The 15280-nt window shown below is 40.9% G+C and overlaps 2 protein-coding genes and 1 pseudogene across 2 annotated transcripts; 1 reads left to right on the forward strand and 2 right to left on the reverse strand.

Annotated features, from left to right (window-relative positions):
• Nucleotides 1-341: 341 nt before the first annotated feature.
• On the reverse strand, nucleotides 342-2851 carry LOC132092095 (zona pellucida sperm-binding protein 3-like). Its single transcript, XM_059498172.1, has 8 exons — nucleotides 2278-2851; nucleotides 1911-2029; nucleotides 1719-1822; nucleotides 1468-1645; nucleotides 793-910; nucleotides 634-716; nucleotides 485-573; nucleotides 342-412 (listed from the first exon to the last, which is right to left on the reverse strand). The coding sequence occupies exons 1-8, from the start codon at nucleotides 2812-2814 to the stop codon at nucleotides 342-344; spliced, it is 1299 nt and encodes a 432-aa protein (XP_059354155.1). The 5' UTR covers nucleotides 2815-2851.
• Nucleotides 2852-7557: 4706 nt separating this feature from the next.
• Nucleotides 7558-9958, reverse strand: LOC132092847 (zona pellucida sperm-binding protein 3-like). The gene is made up of 10 exons (XM_059499280.1): nucleotides 9955-9958; nucleotides 9591-9727; nucleotides 9223-9341; nucleotides 9031-9134; nucleotides 8780-8957; nucleotides 8107-8224; nucleotides 7948-8030; nucleotides 7799-7887; nucleotides 7671-7726; nucleotides 7558-7566 (listed from the first exon to the last, which is right to left on the reverse strand). The coding sequence occupies exons 1-10, from the start codon at nucleotides 9956-9958 to the stop codon at nucleotides 7558-7560; spliced, it is 897 nt and encodes a 298-aa protein (XP_059355263.1).
• Nucleotides 9959-10108: 150 nt separating this feature from the next.
• On the forward strand, nucleotides 10109-12593 carry LOC132091765 (zona pellucida sperm-binding protein 3-like; annotated as a pseudogene).
• Nucleotides 12594-15280: the final 2687 nt, after the last annotated feature.

Genomic DNA, 15280 nt, shown 5'->3' on the forward strand with positions numbered 1-15280 from the left:
ATTTGGGTTAACCCAACATCTAGTTCACAAGATGCATACAAAATATCTGCAGTGCTTCAGGGAAGTGGATGCTCAAACGGAACTCTTGGGGCGGAGACTCCAAGTGGCAGAGGAATTTAGAGCGTCATCAGCAACAGACCACTTTTAGTCATTAAACTGAGCTTAAACCAAGTTCACAGTAGGTCTCTTTGAAGGTGAAGTTGACTTCCCTACTGAGAAATGAGCCTTTACTTCTAGAAAGAGCAACAGTAGACAATTTCCCCACACTTACAGCACAAATCAAAATTGGTTAAACTAGACAAGAAAGTTTTTCCATTTATTGAAAGCAGGAATATTAAAAGTCAAGCTAAAGTCTTCTGTCGCCCTTGGACCATTACAGGACCGAGTGAGGCCTTGCCTTCCCACTGAACACCTAGAAGAGGCAAATACCCAAGTTAAGTAGAGCACATGAAGCGTCAAAAGTAATCTTCAAGCAGCTACCTACCCCCAATAGGAGCATCACTTAACCCAGCAGTACCACATGTTGAGTCACAGCAAGAACAAACCTGGTGGTTCCCATCAGCAGCAAGCCACCTGCAACAAGAAAAATCAGACACAGCAGCTTCATCTTGTTCTGAAGCAGCATGAACATACCCGTTGGAAAAGGAACAAGATTTGTGGAGAGCGTCACTGGGTGCAGAAGCAAGAGTGGCCTTCACAGTACACGTCATGTAAATCTGCAAGGGACATCGATAAGGCTTCACAACCAAAGCAGATGGGAAGAACTAAATTTTCAGTCATCATAGTACGTACAGAAGGACTGGATCCTCCCGGGAACATGAAAGCCTCCAGCTGGAACCGGATCTTGTCTTCCTGGGTTTGAGGCAAGAAGTGGGAGCTGGAAGCCGTAGCCTTGGCATCCACAAGGCATCTGATAAAGAGTGGGGACAATTCAATGCACCCATAGCATCAAGTCACCGGACTGTACCAAAATTCTCAGGGACAAAGTGGGTAAAGAGCAGCTCAAGAACACAAACTTCATGAATCAAGTGCCATGAGCCATGCTGAAGCCCAATATGGCTACTTAAGCTTTGGAACAAACGCTCACGTCACACAATTGAGTCTTTAACAGACTGCTGGTGCATCGTTACATGCATCTGGTCACTGTAAGCTGGGCTGTCACCATAGCTAATATCCCCCACATAAAATTGAACCTTACTGGAGAGGAAGATACCACATTGATCTGCCAGCCACACAGTCTTCATGTGTGGAATTCTGCAAAGTTTTGCATGCATTTAAGACTCCATGCCCAAACCAACCATGTTAAGTAAAACAGCCAGGGACTTCTGGCATACATTTTCTCAGTGATGCCAAAAAACACTTACCAAGAGGAGCTAAACCTATGGTCACTTGACTCAACCCAATTCTCAGGGACCAAATGTTCACTTAAGAAACTTTATCAGTTCTAGAGAAGTGACAGGACTTTACCCATGATTCTCAATGAAGGAATATCTCGGAGCAGAAGTCACATCAGGTACTTGGGTGGCCACACAGCGGTCCACAAACACACGCAGTGGGACATGGTTGTACACCTTCACAGATACCTCAATATTAATAATGTCACCCAAGTAGTACACATTTGAAGGCCTCTGAAAGGACCAGTCATCTGCAAGAGGAAAGAATGGTTTAGGCAAAGCCTCACTCACAAAGCTGAAAGTCTAAAACGAAACTACACCAACCCATCATGAGGTTCATGGAGAACACCAAGACATCCTCGCCAACCTCCATTGAAGCATGAGGAACCCAAGTTGGCCTCAAAGCGTTACTGCTCACATTATGGAGCCTGCAGTTCAAGGAGATACCAAATAAACCGGCTTCCAGTTGCAGCACCACAAGAAACACTGCTTAAAGACATCCAGTCAGTCACTTGCCTTTGATAGTGGCATTGAACACCAACAACTGCACCCTCAGTACGGGTAATCGGCGTGCCAGCAAATGCCACAGGGGTGTAGGTAACCGCAAAGGTGTAGACGAGCTCATCCTTGGTCATCTGTAAGAGATGGAAGCAGTTACCAAGTGGGTTCTGTTCAACTACACTTAAAAAGGTTAGGAAAAAAAAAAAAAAAAAAGTTTAGCAGCCATGCCATAGAACTACTTTCAGTTCCCCAGAGCAGCTTTCAGTTATCGGATTTTAGAAACTGATAAAGGTCCTGTGGACACTTAACATTAAAGTAACAATTGAGATCAATGAAGAATCAGTTTTTATGGTTTAATCCAGTAAGACACAACAGTTCTTACCATCAGCACACTATTGCAGTCCTGCAGTGCATATTCAAAGATGAGCACCCCAGAGGCAGAGTCCTCACCAACAACAGGACAGCCTCCCATAGACAAACCAGATGGCTGGATCAGTTGACCGTTGCTGAACATATCCTTCTTCACCTCCACATGAACCCAGTTCTCACTGCATTGAACAGCCACACTACTGGGAGTCACAGGTTGCCTCAACTGGAAGTTCACTGCCAACTCACGTTGCACCTCTGGAACAACGGGAAACTTCCAGTCCAAAGGCTTGACTGGACCCTGCATCAGCTGCTTCTCCTGAAGACCAAGAGGCTCCTGCGCAAATCTTCTGGAGTCAAGACTCAGAAACTGAGAAGCCTTTTGGAAAGGATTCAAGAACCCTTGAGAAGAAAGAGCAGGACCTCTGGAAGTTGGAGCTGATTGCAGCTTCATGCTGCTTGAACTTTGACGGTGTTTCAAACTTCCCCATGCACTCTTTAGATCAAAAGCCACAATCACAACCAACACTAAAACACCTTGCAAGAAACCCATTCTAACAAACTTTGGCACAATCCAGTGCACATCAGCGTTGGCTTTGCTATTTAGTAGAGCTTTGAATTAAGGTGGTTCCTCCCCTTTCAGCTTAATTGATTAACTTTGATTCTCCTCTGGGCTTGTAGAGTTTATTCATCCCCAATTGAGAGAAGTCAAGAACCTCACTAACCAAAAGGAAGCTACATGTGTATCTGAGGCCTAGTCCACACGGACACGGGTATTTTTATAACCGGAGTTTTTCCTCCTGCGTTTAAAAAAAAAAATCCCGTCCACATGAAACCGCAAAAACGTGCTATCAAGCGCTGTCAAGAGCATGTCACACCAGCAGGCGGCGATATAACCCAAATTGTAAAGTCACCTTGGCCAATCAGAAGCAGGCAGCAGCGCACAATCTGACGTCAAACACAGCGGATAACGGCGCACACTCTGACGTCGCAAGGCAAAACCCCCGGTTATACTGTCCACACGACAACACTGCAACCGGCGTTTCTGAAAATGCTCACCCTGGCCGTAGTTTTCAAAAATGTTCGGTTTCGGTGCCCTGAAACTGCGTTTTCGTGTGGACGAAAGGCCGAACCGCATAAAAAAAGTCACGGTTATAAAAATACCCATGTCCGTGTGGACAGGGCCTGAGATTTTAATCTTCATTTGTTCACTATTTTATAAGAAACACAAATATTGTCCATTATAGATAGTTAATGGCATCTAAATAGTTCATAAATGATTCATTAATAATCATAAATATTCATTAATAATTTTGGTTTAGTTTTCAGCGTAGTCGCTATGTTTAATGGTAACATCATGTATACCTAAATACTCATATAAATGAGTAGAAAGGAAAATATTAGTAAATTGGCAAGTTGTGAGGGACAACGCAGCCTGGAAGTCACTTCTAATTGTTCAGGTACAATAAGCAGAGGTGTCAAGTAACGAAGTACAAATATTTCGTTACATTACTTAAGTAGAAATTTGGGGTATCTTTACTTTACTTGAGTAATTATTTTTCAGCCAAATTTTTACTTCTACTTCTTACATTTTCACGCAAGTATCTGTACTTTCTATTCCTTACATTTTAAAAATAGCTTCGTTACTGCTATTGCATTTCGGCTTGTTTTCATTCCGGCTTGTCATCATAAAAAAAAAAAAAAACCTATCCAGATAAATCGCGCCATCCGGATGAAGTGAATTGGATTGTGGTTGGATGAGAAGTATAAACATATACCATTCCGACACCCTATTGGTTTGAATGCGATCCATCGCACCTGCACATGACACAAATCACATCACATATTTTTTTAAATCAGGGTTGGGTATGGAACCGGTATCCGATCGCCTCAGAGTCAGTCCCCTTAAATTTCATATGAAACCAGTGTCAGACCAGTCTCATCCCCGTCTTTCAGCGCACTCTTCAACCCACAGACCGCGGCGGAGCAGCGCAAGCGCACTTAAACACAAACACTGGACACAAGGTAACTTATGTGTTTATCGATAGATTGTTAGAATATCTGTATCTGTGCAGTTCTTTGTCATAAATAGGGTTTACAAAAGGTCACGAGGGAGCAGTCAGTTTCTCATCTACTGTAAAGTTTTCGCTTTTCACATCACAGCTGTTTCCTCCAGCGAAAATCTAGCCCTTAACACATATGAACGAACACATACTTTAATTACACTTATTTAAATATACTTAATCTAATCATACGTACTTTTACATACACTACTGTGCAAAAGTCTTAGTCACGTTAGTATTTTCACTTAAAAGAATGGTGTTTGGTCAGTTATTTATATATTTTGCTGAAGTGTGTCAGTATAAAATATCAGTTTACATTTCCAAACATTCATTTTGCCGTTGACAGACAGCACTCATTTTAACTAAACATCAGAGAGATTGACAGAGATACAGTAGAAACATTATGTGTGGTTTTGTATTAAATAATGACCCAGATTGTGAAATACATTTATTAGCCTTAGATTAAGGGAAGCACAATTTGAGAAATGGGAGCATCCAAGGGGCGTGTGAAAGCTATGCATTTATTTTGAATATTTGTAATGTTTTTTAATGTTATCCATAGTTTTTTTTATGGTTCTTTTTTTTTTAAGTATCGGTTCAGGTACCGTTTAGGCGCCGGTACCGTTTTAAAAGTATCGAAAAGGCACTGGATCCTACTTAAAAGTTATTATTTCTCACTGGCTCATTTACCAAATGGGTGCTTTCTCTTTGTCCTCCTCAAATTAAGCTACTTTGGGTAGTTCCGTAGCGAAACGTTTTAATAAATTATCGTTTGCGATTGATGACATTATTGACAATGTTGTGATAAGTAGGCTATACCAACTTTGTAACTTCTTACCCCCCAACACTGGACATAACAGACATGTTGCACATACAGGAAGCTATCAATCAAGAAAGTCTCAGGATTATGAGTTATTTTTCATTTTTAGTTTTTGATTAAACACTTGGATTAATCATTCATTTTGACAGCACTATAATGTTTATTGTATAAAGACAACCATACAAGAGTAATTGTTACTAACCCTGCACCAATGTTATTGTCCATTGCCCTCGCAGATTCCAGCAGCTAAGCTTGGATGTACTGTACATTCCATTAAAGGTTATTGATGACATGCCTCTGAAGTTTGACTTTTTGCACCATTACAATACTTTTAGGCAACTAGTCATCATATCTCTAGTTCTTTAATATATTTGCATTGTACTAGTGCGTCCATTTATAACGGGCATATATGTGGCTGAAACATGTAGCCTAGTGCATCCCAAATTTTTCAACATGAACATTTAAATATAACATTATAGTCATTATGGCCTATGGCCTTTAGAAAAATGTTTTTTTGAGGAGGTGGGGTAGTGCACAATAGGCCCCCGTGGCACGGCCTAAGCTTTTGTTCTTAATGGCATTTTTTTTCCTTACATTACTTTTATACTTTAAGTAGTTTTTAAACCAGTACTTTTACACTTACTTGAGTAAAAACCTTGAGTTGATACTTCAACTTCTACAAGTCTTTTTAAACGCTAGTATCTATACTTCTACTTGAGTAATGAATGTCAATACTATTGACACCACTGACAATAAGTGGGATTAAACATTATTATAATTTTTTACTCTTCATTGTGAATTTTTACTTAAATGCATGTCAATACCTGCACAGGCGGACTGGCCTTCTGGCATACCAGGCATGTTCCCGGTGGGCCGACATGCTTTTTTGGTCCAACCGCAAAAAAATAAATAAAAATAATTATCTCGGGCCATGAACAGGCCCATAAAAGTGGTAGGCCTACAGTAGGTGGACAGCCTAAAGGCCCTTTTAACCGCTGCAAATACCGCCGCCGCGGAGTCTGTAAAGTGCATTTGCAGCGTTTGACCGCTGAGTGGCGCTTTAACCACAAGTTATCAAACAAGCGCATTAAAGCACATTTTCACAAATAGACGTCAGTTTTACCTCGCTGATGTGTTACATTTGACGTCTTCAGTCACGGAAAATGAAAGAAAAACACTATAGTTAAAATATTTTATATATTTAATATATAATATTCACAAATGAAAGTTTGGTACTTATGAAGTTATATGCATTTCTTAGAATGAATTCAAGCAAGATAAATGTCAAGCCTGTGCCTGAGCTTATATTTGCTCTGAGCTACATGGTATTAAACCATATTTTAGATTTGATACATTTAAAAGGTTTGCAGTATTATTTATATTATATGAATTATGTGTTATATTATTCAAAAGAAATTGTTTACTTTCCATCGGAGCATTAAAAGTGGTGGCTAATTTAGGGTGGTAGGTTACATGGATTAATATGCAATGTCACAATTTTCATATATTATGCCTATATTTTAATTTATATTTTAAAATTCCTTTAATAAAACAACATGCATTTTTGTTATTCGTTACATGTCCTTCATTTTGACAGATAACTTCTTGGGAAAAAGACATTTGTCTGTAAACTGATTAAGAAAATGTTTCATGTTTAAACGTGAAGCACTGTATAATTTCATTCACATTATTTATGCCTAATTAGCCTAAAACAAGAAACGAATAAATTAAACCTGCACGATTTAGCTAAATCTTTGAAACTCTGGATGGATGGATTAATAAACCATCCTCACGATTAAACTCAAGTTCTCTCATTCTAATCAACAAAATTATTCGTGAAATGCACACGATGTAAAAAAGAACTTTATTAATTCACAACTGAAGTGATTTTAAAGAAAGCTTTCTTTACTTGCTTTTAGTGCTGGGCGATAGCAGATGGCCTAAAATAGAAATATAAAAATAAAAATCTGATTTATGATTTAAATCAATTTTAAAATCAATATTGAAATGACAAAGAATTTTTTCAAAACAAGTTTTAATATAGTTATAAATTTATAACTGAGACAAGATGATTAAAAAAAAAACTGTAATGATATTACCTTTTTATTTGTATTTTTTTTATTATTTGTTTATACTAGCCCATCATGCATCTTACCATCGACTCCACGTTATGAGCGGTTCAGATTCAAACTGCAGCTCTGCAGTGAGTCAGTGTCATGGACGGAGGACAGAACAAGTGGAAATATTTTCTAGTCTATATTTTCATCTCGTTATGCCACTGGTTTAGGTTTTTTTTTTTTTCTTATATAACTTTTGCAAATAGAGCAGTCACTGTCTACACCAGACGCGAGACTTGTCATCCGTGCCCCACTGCGCTAAAAGGGTCTAAACTGGATGACATAACACTACAGTGTCAAATCATCTGAACGCAGTGTCAGAACATTTCGCAACCAGTGCGGGACACAATGACTTCAACCGCCGAACATTTTCTCCCATTTTTATAATATAACTTAAGTCAGAATGTACATGTGCACAGTTGCACATTACAGGACCGAGTGAGGCCTTGCCTTCCCACTGAACACCTAGAAGAGGCAAATACCCAAGTTAAGTAGAGCACATGAAGTGTCAAAAGTAATCTTCAAGCAGCTACTTACCCCCAATAGGAGCATCACTTCCCCCAGCAGGACCACATGTTGAGTCACAGCAAGCACAAACCTGGTGGTTCCCATCAGCAGCAAGCCACCTGCAACAAGAAAAATCAGACACAGCAGCTTCATCTTGTTCTGAAGCAGCATGAACATACTCGTTGGAAAAGGAACAAGATTTGTGGAGAGCGTCACTGGGTGCAGAAGCAAGAGTGGCCTTCACAGTACACGTCATGTAAATCTGCAAGGGACATCGGTAAGGGTTCACAACCAAAGCAGAGGGGAAGAACTAAATTTTCAGTCATTATAGTACGTACAGAAGGACTGGATCCTCCCGGGAACATGAAAGCCTCCAGCTGGAACCGGACCTTGTCTTCCTGGGTTTGAGGCAAGAAGTGGGAGCTGGAAGCCGTAGCCTTGGCATCCACAAGGCACCTGATAAAGAGTGGGGACAATTCAATGCACCCATAGCATCAAGTCATCGGACTGTACCAAAATTCTCAGGGACAAAGTGGGTAAAGAGCAGCTCAAGAACACAAACTTCATGCATCAAGTGCCATGAGCCATGTTGGTCTGCAGCGTGCTACTTAATTGTGTGACGTGAGTGTTTGTTCCAAAGCTTGAGTCTTTAACAGACTGCTGGTGCATAGTTACAGGCACCTGGTCACTGTAAACTGGGCTGTCACCAGAGCTAATATCCCCCCACATAAAATTGAACCTTACTGGAGAGAAAGATACCACATTGATCTGCCAGCCACACAGTCTTCATGTGATGAATTATGCCAAGTTTTGCATGCATTTAAGACTTCATGCCCAAACAAACCATGTTAAGTAGAACAGCCAGGGACTTCTGTCATACGTTTTCTCAGCGATGCCAAAAAGCACTTACCAAGAGGAGCTAAACCGATGGTCACTTGACTCAACCCAATTCTCAGGGACCAAGTGCTCACTGAAGAAACTAGCAGTTCTAGAGAAGTGACAGGACTTTACCCATGATTCTCAATGAAGGAATATCTCGGAGCAGAAGTCACATCAGGTACTTGGGTGGCCACACAGCGGTCCACAAACACACGCAGTGGGACATGGTTGTACACCTTCACAGATACCTCAATATTAATAATGTCACCCAAGTAGTACACATTTGAAGGCCTCTGAAAGGACCAGTCATCTGCAAGAGGAAAGAATGGTTTAGGCACAGCCTCACTCACAAAGCTGAAAGTCTAAAACGAAACTACACCAACCCATCATGAGGTTCATGGAGAACACCAAGACATCCTCGCCAACCTCCATTGAAGCATGAGGAACCCAAGTTGGCCTCAAAGCGTTACTGCTCACATTATGGAGCCTGCAGTTCAAGGAGATACCAAATAAACCGGCTTCCAGTTGCAACACCACAAGAAACACTGCTTAAAGACATCCAGTCAGTCACTTGCCTTTGATAGTGGCATTGAACACCAACAACTGCACCCTCAGTACGGGTAATCGGCGTGCCAGCAAATGCCACAGGGGTGTAGGTAACTGAAAAGGTGTAGACGAGCTCATCCTTGGTCATCTGTAAGAGATGGAAGCAGTTACCAAGTGGGTTCTGTTCAACTACACTTAAAAAGGTTAGAAAAAAAAAAAAAAAAAAAAGTTTAGCAGCCATGCCATAGAACTACTTTCAGTTCCCCAGAGCAGCTTTCAGTTATCGGATTTTAGAAACTGAAAAAGGTCCTGTGGACACTTAACATTAAAGTAACAATTGAGATCAATGAAGAATCAGTTTTTATGGTTTAATCCAGTAAGACACAACAGTTCTTACCATCAGCACACTATTGCAGTCCTGCAGTGCATATTCAAAGATGAGCACCCCAGAGGCAGAGTCCTCACCAACAACAGGACAGCCTCCCATAGACAAACCAGATGGCTGGATCAGTTGACTGAAAAGGTGTAGACGAGCTCATCCTTGGTCATCTGTAAGAGATGGAAGCAGTTACCAAGTGGGTTCTGTTCAACTACACTTAAAAAGGTTAGAAAAAAAAATAATAATAATTTTTAGCAGCCATGCCATAGAACTACTTTCATTGATTAACTTTGATTATTTAGATGCAATTTACTATCTATAATGGACAACATTTGTGTTTCTTATAAAATAGTGAGCAAATTAATATTAAAATCTCAGATACACATGTAGCTTTCTTTTGGTTAGTGAGGATCTTGACTTCTCTCAGTTGGGGATGAATAAACTCTACAAGCCCAGAGGAGAATCAAAGTTAATCAATTAAGCTGAAAGGGGAGGAACCACCTTAATTCAAAGCTCTACTAAATAGCAAAGCCAACGCTGATGTGCACTGGAGCATTGTGCCAAAGTTTGTTAGAATGGGTTTCTTGCAAGGTGTTATAGTGTTGGTTGTGATTGTGGCTTTTGATCTAAAGAGTGCATGGGGAAGTTTGAAACACCGTCAAAGTTCAAGCAGCATGAAGCCGCAATCAGTTCCAGCTTCCAGAGGTCCTGCTCTTTCTTCTCAAGGGTTCTTGAATCCTTTCCAAAAGGCTTCTCAGTTTCCGAGTCTTGACTCCAGAAGATTTGCGCAGGAGCCTCTTGGTCTTCAGGAGAAGCAGCTGATGCAGGGTCCAGTCAAGCCTTTGGACTGGAAGTTTCCCGTTGTTCCAGAGGTGCAACGTGATTTGGCATTGAACTTCCAGTTGAGGCAACCTGTGATATGTTCAGCAATGGTCAACTGATCCAGCCATCTGGTTTGTCTATGGGAGGCTGTCCTGTTGTTGGTGAGGACTCTGCCTCTGGGGTGTTCATCTTTGAATATGCACTGCAGGACTGCAATAGTGCGCTGATGGTAAGAACTGTTGTGTCTTACTAGAGTAAACCATAAAAACCAATTCTTCATTGATCTCAGTTGTTACTTTAATGTTAAGTGTCCACAGGACCTCTTTCAGTTTCTGAAATCCGAAAGCTGCTCTGGGGAACTGCAAGGAGTTCTATGGCATGGCTGCTAAACCTTATGTTTTTCCTTACTTTTAAAGTGTAGTTGAACAGAACCCACTTGGTAACCGCTTCCATCTCTTACAGATGACCAAGGATGAGCTCGTCTACACCTTTGCGGTTACCTACATCCCTGTGGCATTTGCTGGCACGCCGATTACCCGTACTGAGGGTGCAGTTGTTGGCGTTCAATGCCACTATCAAAGGCAAGTGACTGACTGAATGTCTTTAAGCAGTGTTTCCTGTGGTGTTGCAACTGGAAGCCGGTTTATTTGGTATCTCCTTGAACTACAGGCTCCATAATGTGAGCAGTAACGCTGTGAGGCCAACTTGGGTTCCTTATGCTTCAATGGAGGTTGGCGAGGATGTCTTGGTGTTCTCCATGAACCTCATGATGGGTTTGTGTAGTTTCTTTTTAGATTTTCAGCTTTGTGAGTGAGGCTGTGCCTAAACCATTCTTTCCTCTTGCAGATGACTGGTCCTTTCAGAGGCCTTCAAATGTGTACTACTTGGGTGACATTATTAATATTGAGGTATCTGTGAAGGTGTACAACCATGTCCCACTGCGTGTGTTTGTGGACCGCTGTGTGGCCACCCAAGTACCTGATGTGACTTCTGTTCCGAGATATTTCTTCATTGAGAATCATGGGTAAAGTCCTGTCACTTCTCTAGAACTGATAGTTTCTTCAGTGAGCATTTGGTCCCTGAGAATTGGGTTGAGTCAAGTGACCATAGGTTTAGCTCCTCTTGGTAAGTGTTTTTTGGTATCGCTGAGAAAACGTATGCCAGAAGTCCCTGGCTGTTCTACTTAACATGGTTTGTTTGGGCATGAAGTCTTAAATGCATGCAAAACTTGGCATAATTAATCACATGAAGACTGTGTGGCTGGCAGATCAATGTGGTATCTTTCTCTCCAGTAAGGTTTAATTTTATGTGGGGGGATATTAGCTCTGGTGACAGCCCAGTTTACAGTGACCAGGTGCATGTAGCTATGCACCAGCAGTCTGTTAAAGACCCAATTGTGTGACGTGAGTGTTTGTTCCAAAGCTTAAGTAGCCATATTGGGCTTCAGCATGGCTCATGGCACTTGATTCATGAAGTTTGTGTTCTTGAGCTGCTCTTTACCCACTTTGTCCCTGAGAATTTTGGTACAGTCCGGTGACTTGATGCTATGGGTGCATGGAATTGTCCCTAATCTTTATCAGGTGCCTTATGGATGCCAAGGCTACGGCTTCCAGCTCCCACTTCTTGCCTCAAACCCAGGAAGACAAGATCCGGTTCCAGCTGGAGGCTTTCATGTTCCCGGGAGGATCCAGTCCTTCTGTACGTACTATGATGACTGAAAATTTAGTTCTTCCCCTCTGCTTTGGTTGTGAACCCTTACCGATGTCCCTTGCAGATTTACATGACGTGTACTGTGAAGGCCACTCTTGCTTCTGCACCCAGTGACGCTCTCCACAAATCTTGTTCCTTTTCCAACGGGTAGGTTCATGCTGCTTCAGAACCAGATGAAGCTGCTGTGTCTGATTTTTCTTGTTGCAGGTGGCTTGCTGCTGATGGGAACCACCAGGTTTGTGCTTGCTGTGACTCAACATGTGGTCCTGCTGGGGGAAGTGATGCTCCTATTGGGGGTAAGTAGCTGCTTGAAGATTACTTTTGACACTTCATGTGCTCTACTTAACTTGGGTATTTGCCTCTTCTAGGTGTTCAGTGGGAAGGCAAGGCCTCACTCGGTCCTGTAATGGTCCAAGGGCGACAGAAGACTTTAGCTTGACTTTAATAAATGGGGGAAACCCTATTGCTGGCTTTCAATAAATGGAAAAACTTTCCTGCTTTTCTCGTCTATATTAACCAATTTTGATTTGTGCTGTAAGTGTGGGGAAATTGTCTGTTGCTCTTTCTAGAAGGAAAGGCTCATTTCTCAGTAGGGAAGTCAACTTCACCTTTAAAGAGACCTACTGTGAACTTGGTTTAAGCTCAGTTTAATGAATAAAAGTGGTCTGTTGTTTATGACGCTCTAAATTCCTCTGCCACTTGGAGTCTCCGCCCCAAGAGTTCCATTTGAGCATCCACTTCCCAGAAGCACTGCAGATATTTCATATGCATCTTGTAAACTATATGTTGGGTTAACCCAAATAAATGGTTTTTATTTTTCATTGTATAAATTTAAAATGTTCCGTTATGCCTTGATGGTCCACAAATCCATCACTTGTTCAGCAATGGAACCATCGACTCCCTTACTGATTAGTGCCTTATACAGTGTTTTTACATGTTTAGCCGCATGAACGTAAAACCAGGTCTGCATTTGTGATCGGAGTAACCATGAACAGCAAGCACTACATTTACATACAGGTTGTGAGTCAGAAGCGCCCGACTATAATTGCAAAGTTGAAACTGCCCCACTTTACAGAACCGCCTTTGAGCTCAGACCCATTTTAGGCTACTCTGCAGGTTTAGGAAACAGTCCTTCATAAAACGCATCATACACTGCATGCTTCAGTGGTGGGCATGTAGCAACCACATGATGACCCCGGGCTGGACTCTGCTTCATCCACTGTGAAAGTTGATCCGGAAATCCACACTGCAAAGTTTATGTATTTCCTCAGCGACCAACACGGATCAGTTCCAGGCATTACGAAGTAGATCTAGTCCTCTTTTGGAAGGCCGTACAAAGTAGTTTTGCATTCACAATGAAAAACACAGCTTCTCCACAACATGGCAACAGCGAGAATAATAGTTATGCCGCCTTTTTGTGAACGTTTGGGCGGTGTTATGCGAATCTTCCCACGTAGACATGTGGGGGCGTGGGCAAGTCTTAATTTTATAAAGAATATTTCTTTGGATTTGAGTTTTCTTTGCAACTTTAGAGATCTTTATGCACCAAGAGCTTGTAACACTCCAAAGGGAAATTTGAAACATCATATGATCCCTTTAAAACACTTTTTTTCTTTCTGCTGAAAATTTGATCACTTACTGTGAAATCTGTTTTCTCTCAGGTTCATAACCAGTGTAAGTTTCATGGTAAATACTTCATGGCCCCTTTCAACATAGTCCATAGTTACAACAAAGATTTACCTTGACTTAAATAGTGGTTATTTTGGGAGAAACAGTAGGGGGCGTTTTCCCCACCTCTACACTAAAACTTGCATCCTAGTAGCTAAATATCACATTACAATATAACAATTCTGCGAGGAATCACGGACCTGGCAACACTGATGATACCAGAAGTCTCTCACATTCAAGCAAATTGGCCACACCAAGACTTATGCTAAAAAGGTAGATACAACATTACATATTGCACAGAATACTGTATACCACAATGCAATGCACGCAACTAGTGTGATCAATAAACCAGGGTCAACAATGTGATTTAGTGTACTTGTCTACTGTTTACGAATAGCTGCATATTACCCAGGCATATGTATTGCATGTACTGTACATTCTAAGCTATTTTAAAAAATGGCAAGCAATATTTACAGTTAATGTGCAGGAAGACACACCCAGACATATTCAGAATGAGAAAAAAAAACACTTGAAAATGCAGTAATACAAATGCAAGACTCTAGTAACATTGGGGATCTGGAAGTAGGTTAACTCATTAGCAGAAACCGGTGTGATGGTAACTATGGCAACTGTACTGAGAGGTGCACCGGGTGTCGAGATGAAATTATGAATAAAGACATTCTTAAAAGCATCTGGGGAACAAATTAGTTTTTACAATTACACCACACTGATACATTAAGGGTTCAGATGTACAGCTGAGGTTGTGAGGTTAATCATAGGTATTCAGAGTTTTGTCTGTGTAGTGAATAAATAGTATTAAATAAACAGGATATCCTGAAACACAGCAGATTTAAAGAAAACAAAAATACATTGAAAAGGTACCGGCAATTGTGGCCACAACACGACTTAATACAATGCATGATTCAAAATATGGGGGAAAATCATTATGGAAAATTTCTTAAAAGTAACACAATACACTGCTGGAGCTATTTTACAGACCTTTTTTTTAGAGTGCTCACATTATGTTTTGTTCTTACATAACTGATTTTATGTTTACTCACTTTAAAAGCTTCTCATCATAAACTAACTATGATTGGCTGCCTTACATGTCAATCAGACTCTTCTTGTCTGAGTGGGCGGTTCTTGGGAAGAAGAAAAGGGGGGGGGGGGGGGATTTATGATGATAGTCAAAAGTCGGACAACACGAGACGGATGTCCCAGAAGAACATGAGCCATTACTGAGTCTGTCAGGAGGGAATAACAAGGACAAAGAAGGACAGAAAGACAAAACAAGAGAAGAAATAAATAAGATACATGGTAGATTCAATTCATCTGATGCAGGACAAATGCAGTGGAGAAGAGGAGGAGAAGAATAAAAGAGAAAAACACTGGAAGATCTTCATGTTGAAGAAAACAAAAAAAGAAAAGTCACAAAAAGTATCTTTAATATCTCAGTTTTTTCTTAGAATTGAAATGCAAATGCAAATGCTATCTCTTCTCAGATGTTT

This window comes from Carassius carassius, chromosome 18 (genome assembly GCF_963082965.1).
Source record: "Carassius carassius chromosome 18, fCarCar2.1, whole genome shotgun sequence".
Classification (NCBI taxonomy): Eukaryota; Metazoa; Chordata; class Actinopteri; order Cypriniformes; family Cyprinidae; genus Carassius; species Carassius carassius.

Bases quoted from the DNA above. Each gene is read 5' to 3' on its own strand.
- LOC132092095 (XM_059498172.1), bottom strand. From the start codon at position 2,814: ATGGGTTTCTTGCAAGGTGTTTTAGTGTTGGTTGTGATTGTGGCTTTT. The intron at 2,030-2,277 runs GTAAGAACTGTT...CATCTCTTACAG, and splicing joins ACTGCAATAGTGTGCTGATG to ATGACCAAGGATGAGCTCGT. The intron at 574-633 runs GTATGTTCATGC...TTCTTGTTGCAG, and splicing joins TCTTGTTCCTTTTCCAACGG to GTGGCTTGCTGCTGATGGGA.
- LOC132092847 (XM_059499280.1), bottom strand. The intron at 9,135-9,222 runs GCAAGTGACTGA...CTTGAACTGCAG, and splicing joins GTTCAATGCCACTATCAAAG to GCTCCATAATGTGAGCAGTA. The intron at 8,225-8,779 runs GTAAAGTCCTGT...ACTCTTTATCAG, and splicing joins TCCTTCATTGAGAATCATGG to GTGCCTTGTGGATGCCAAGG.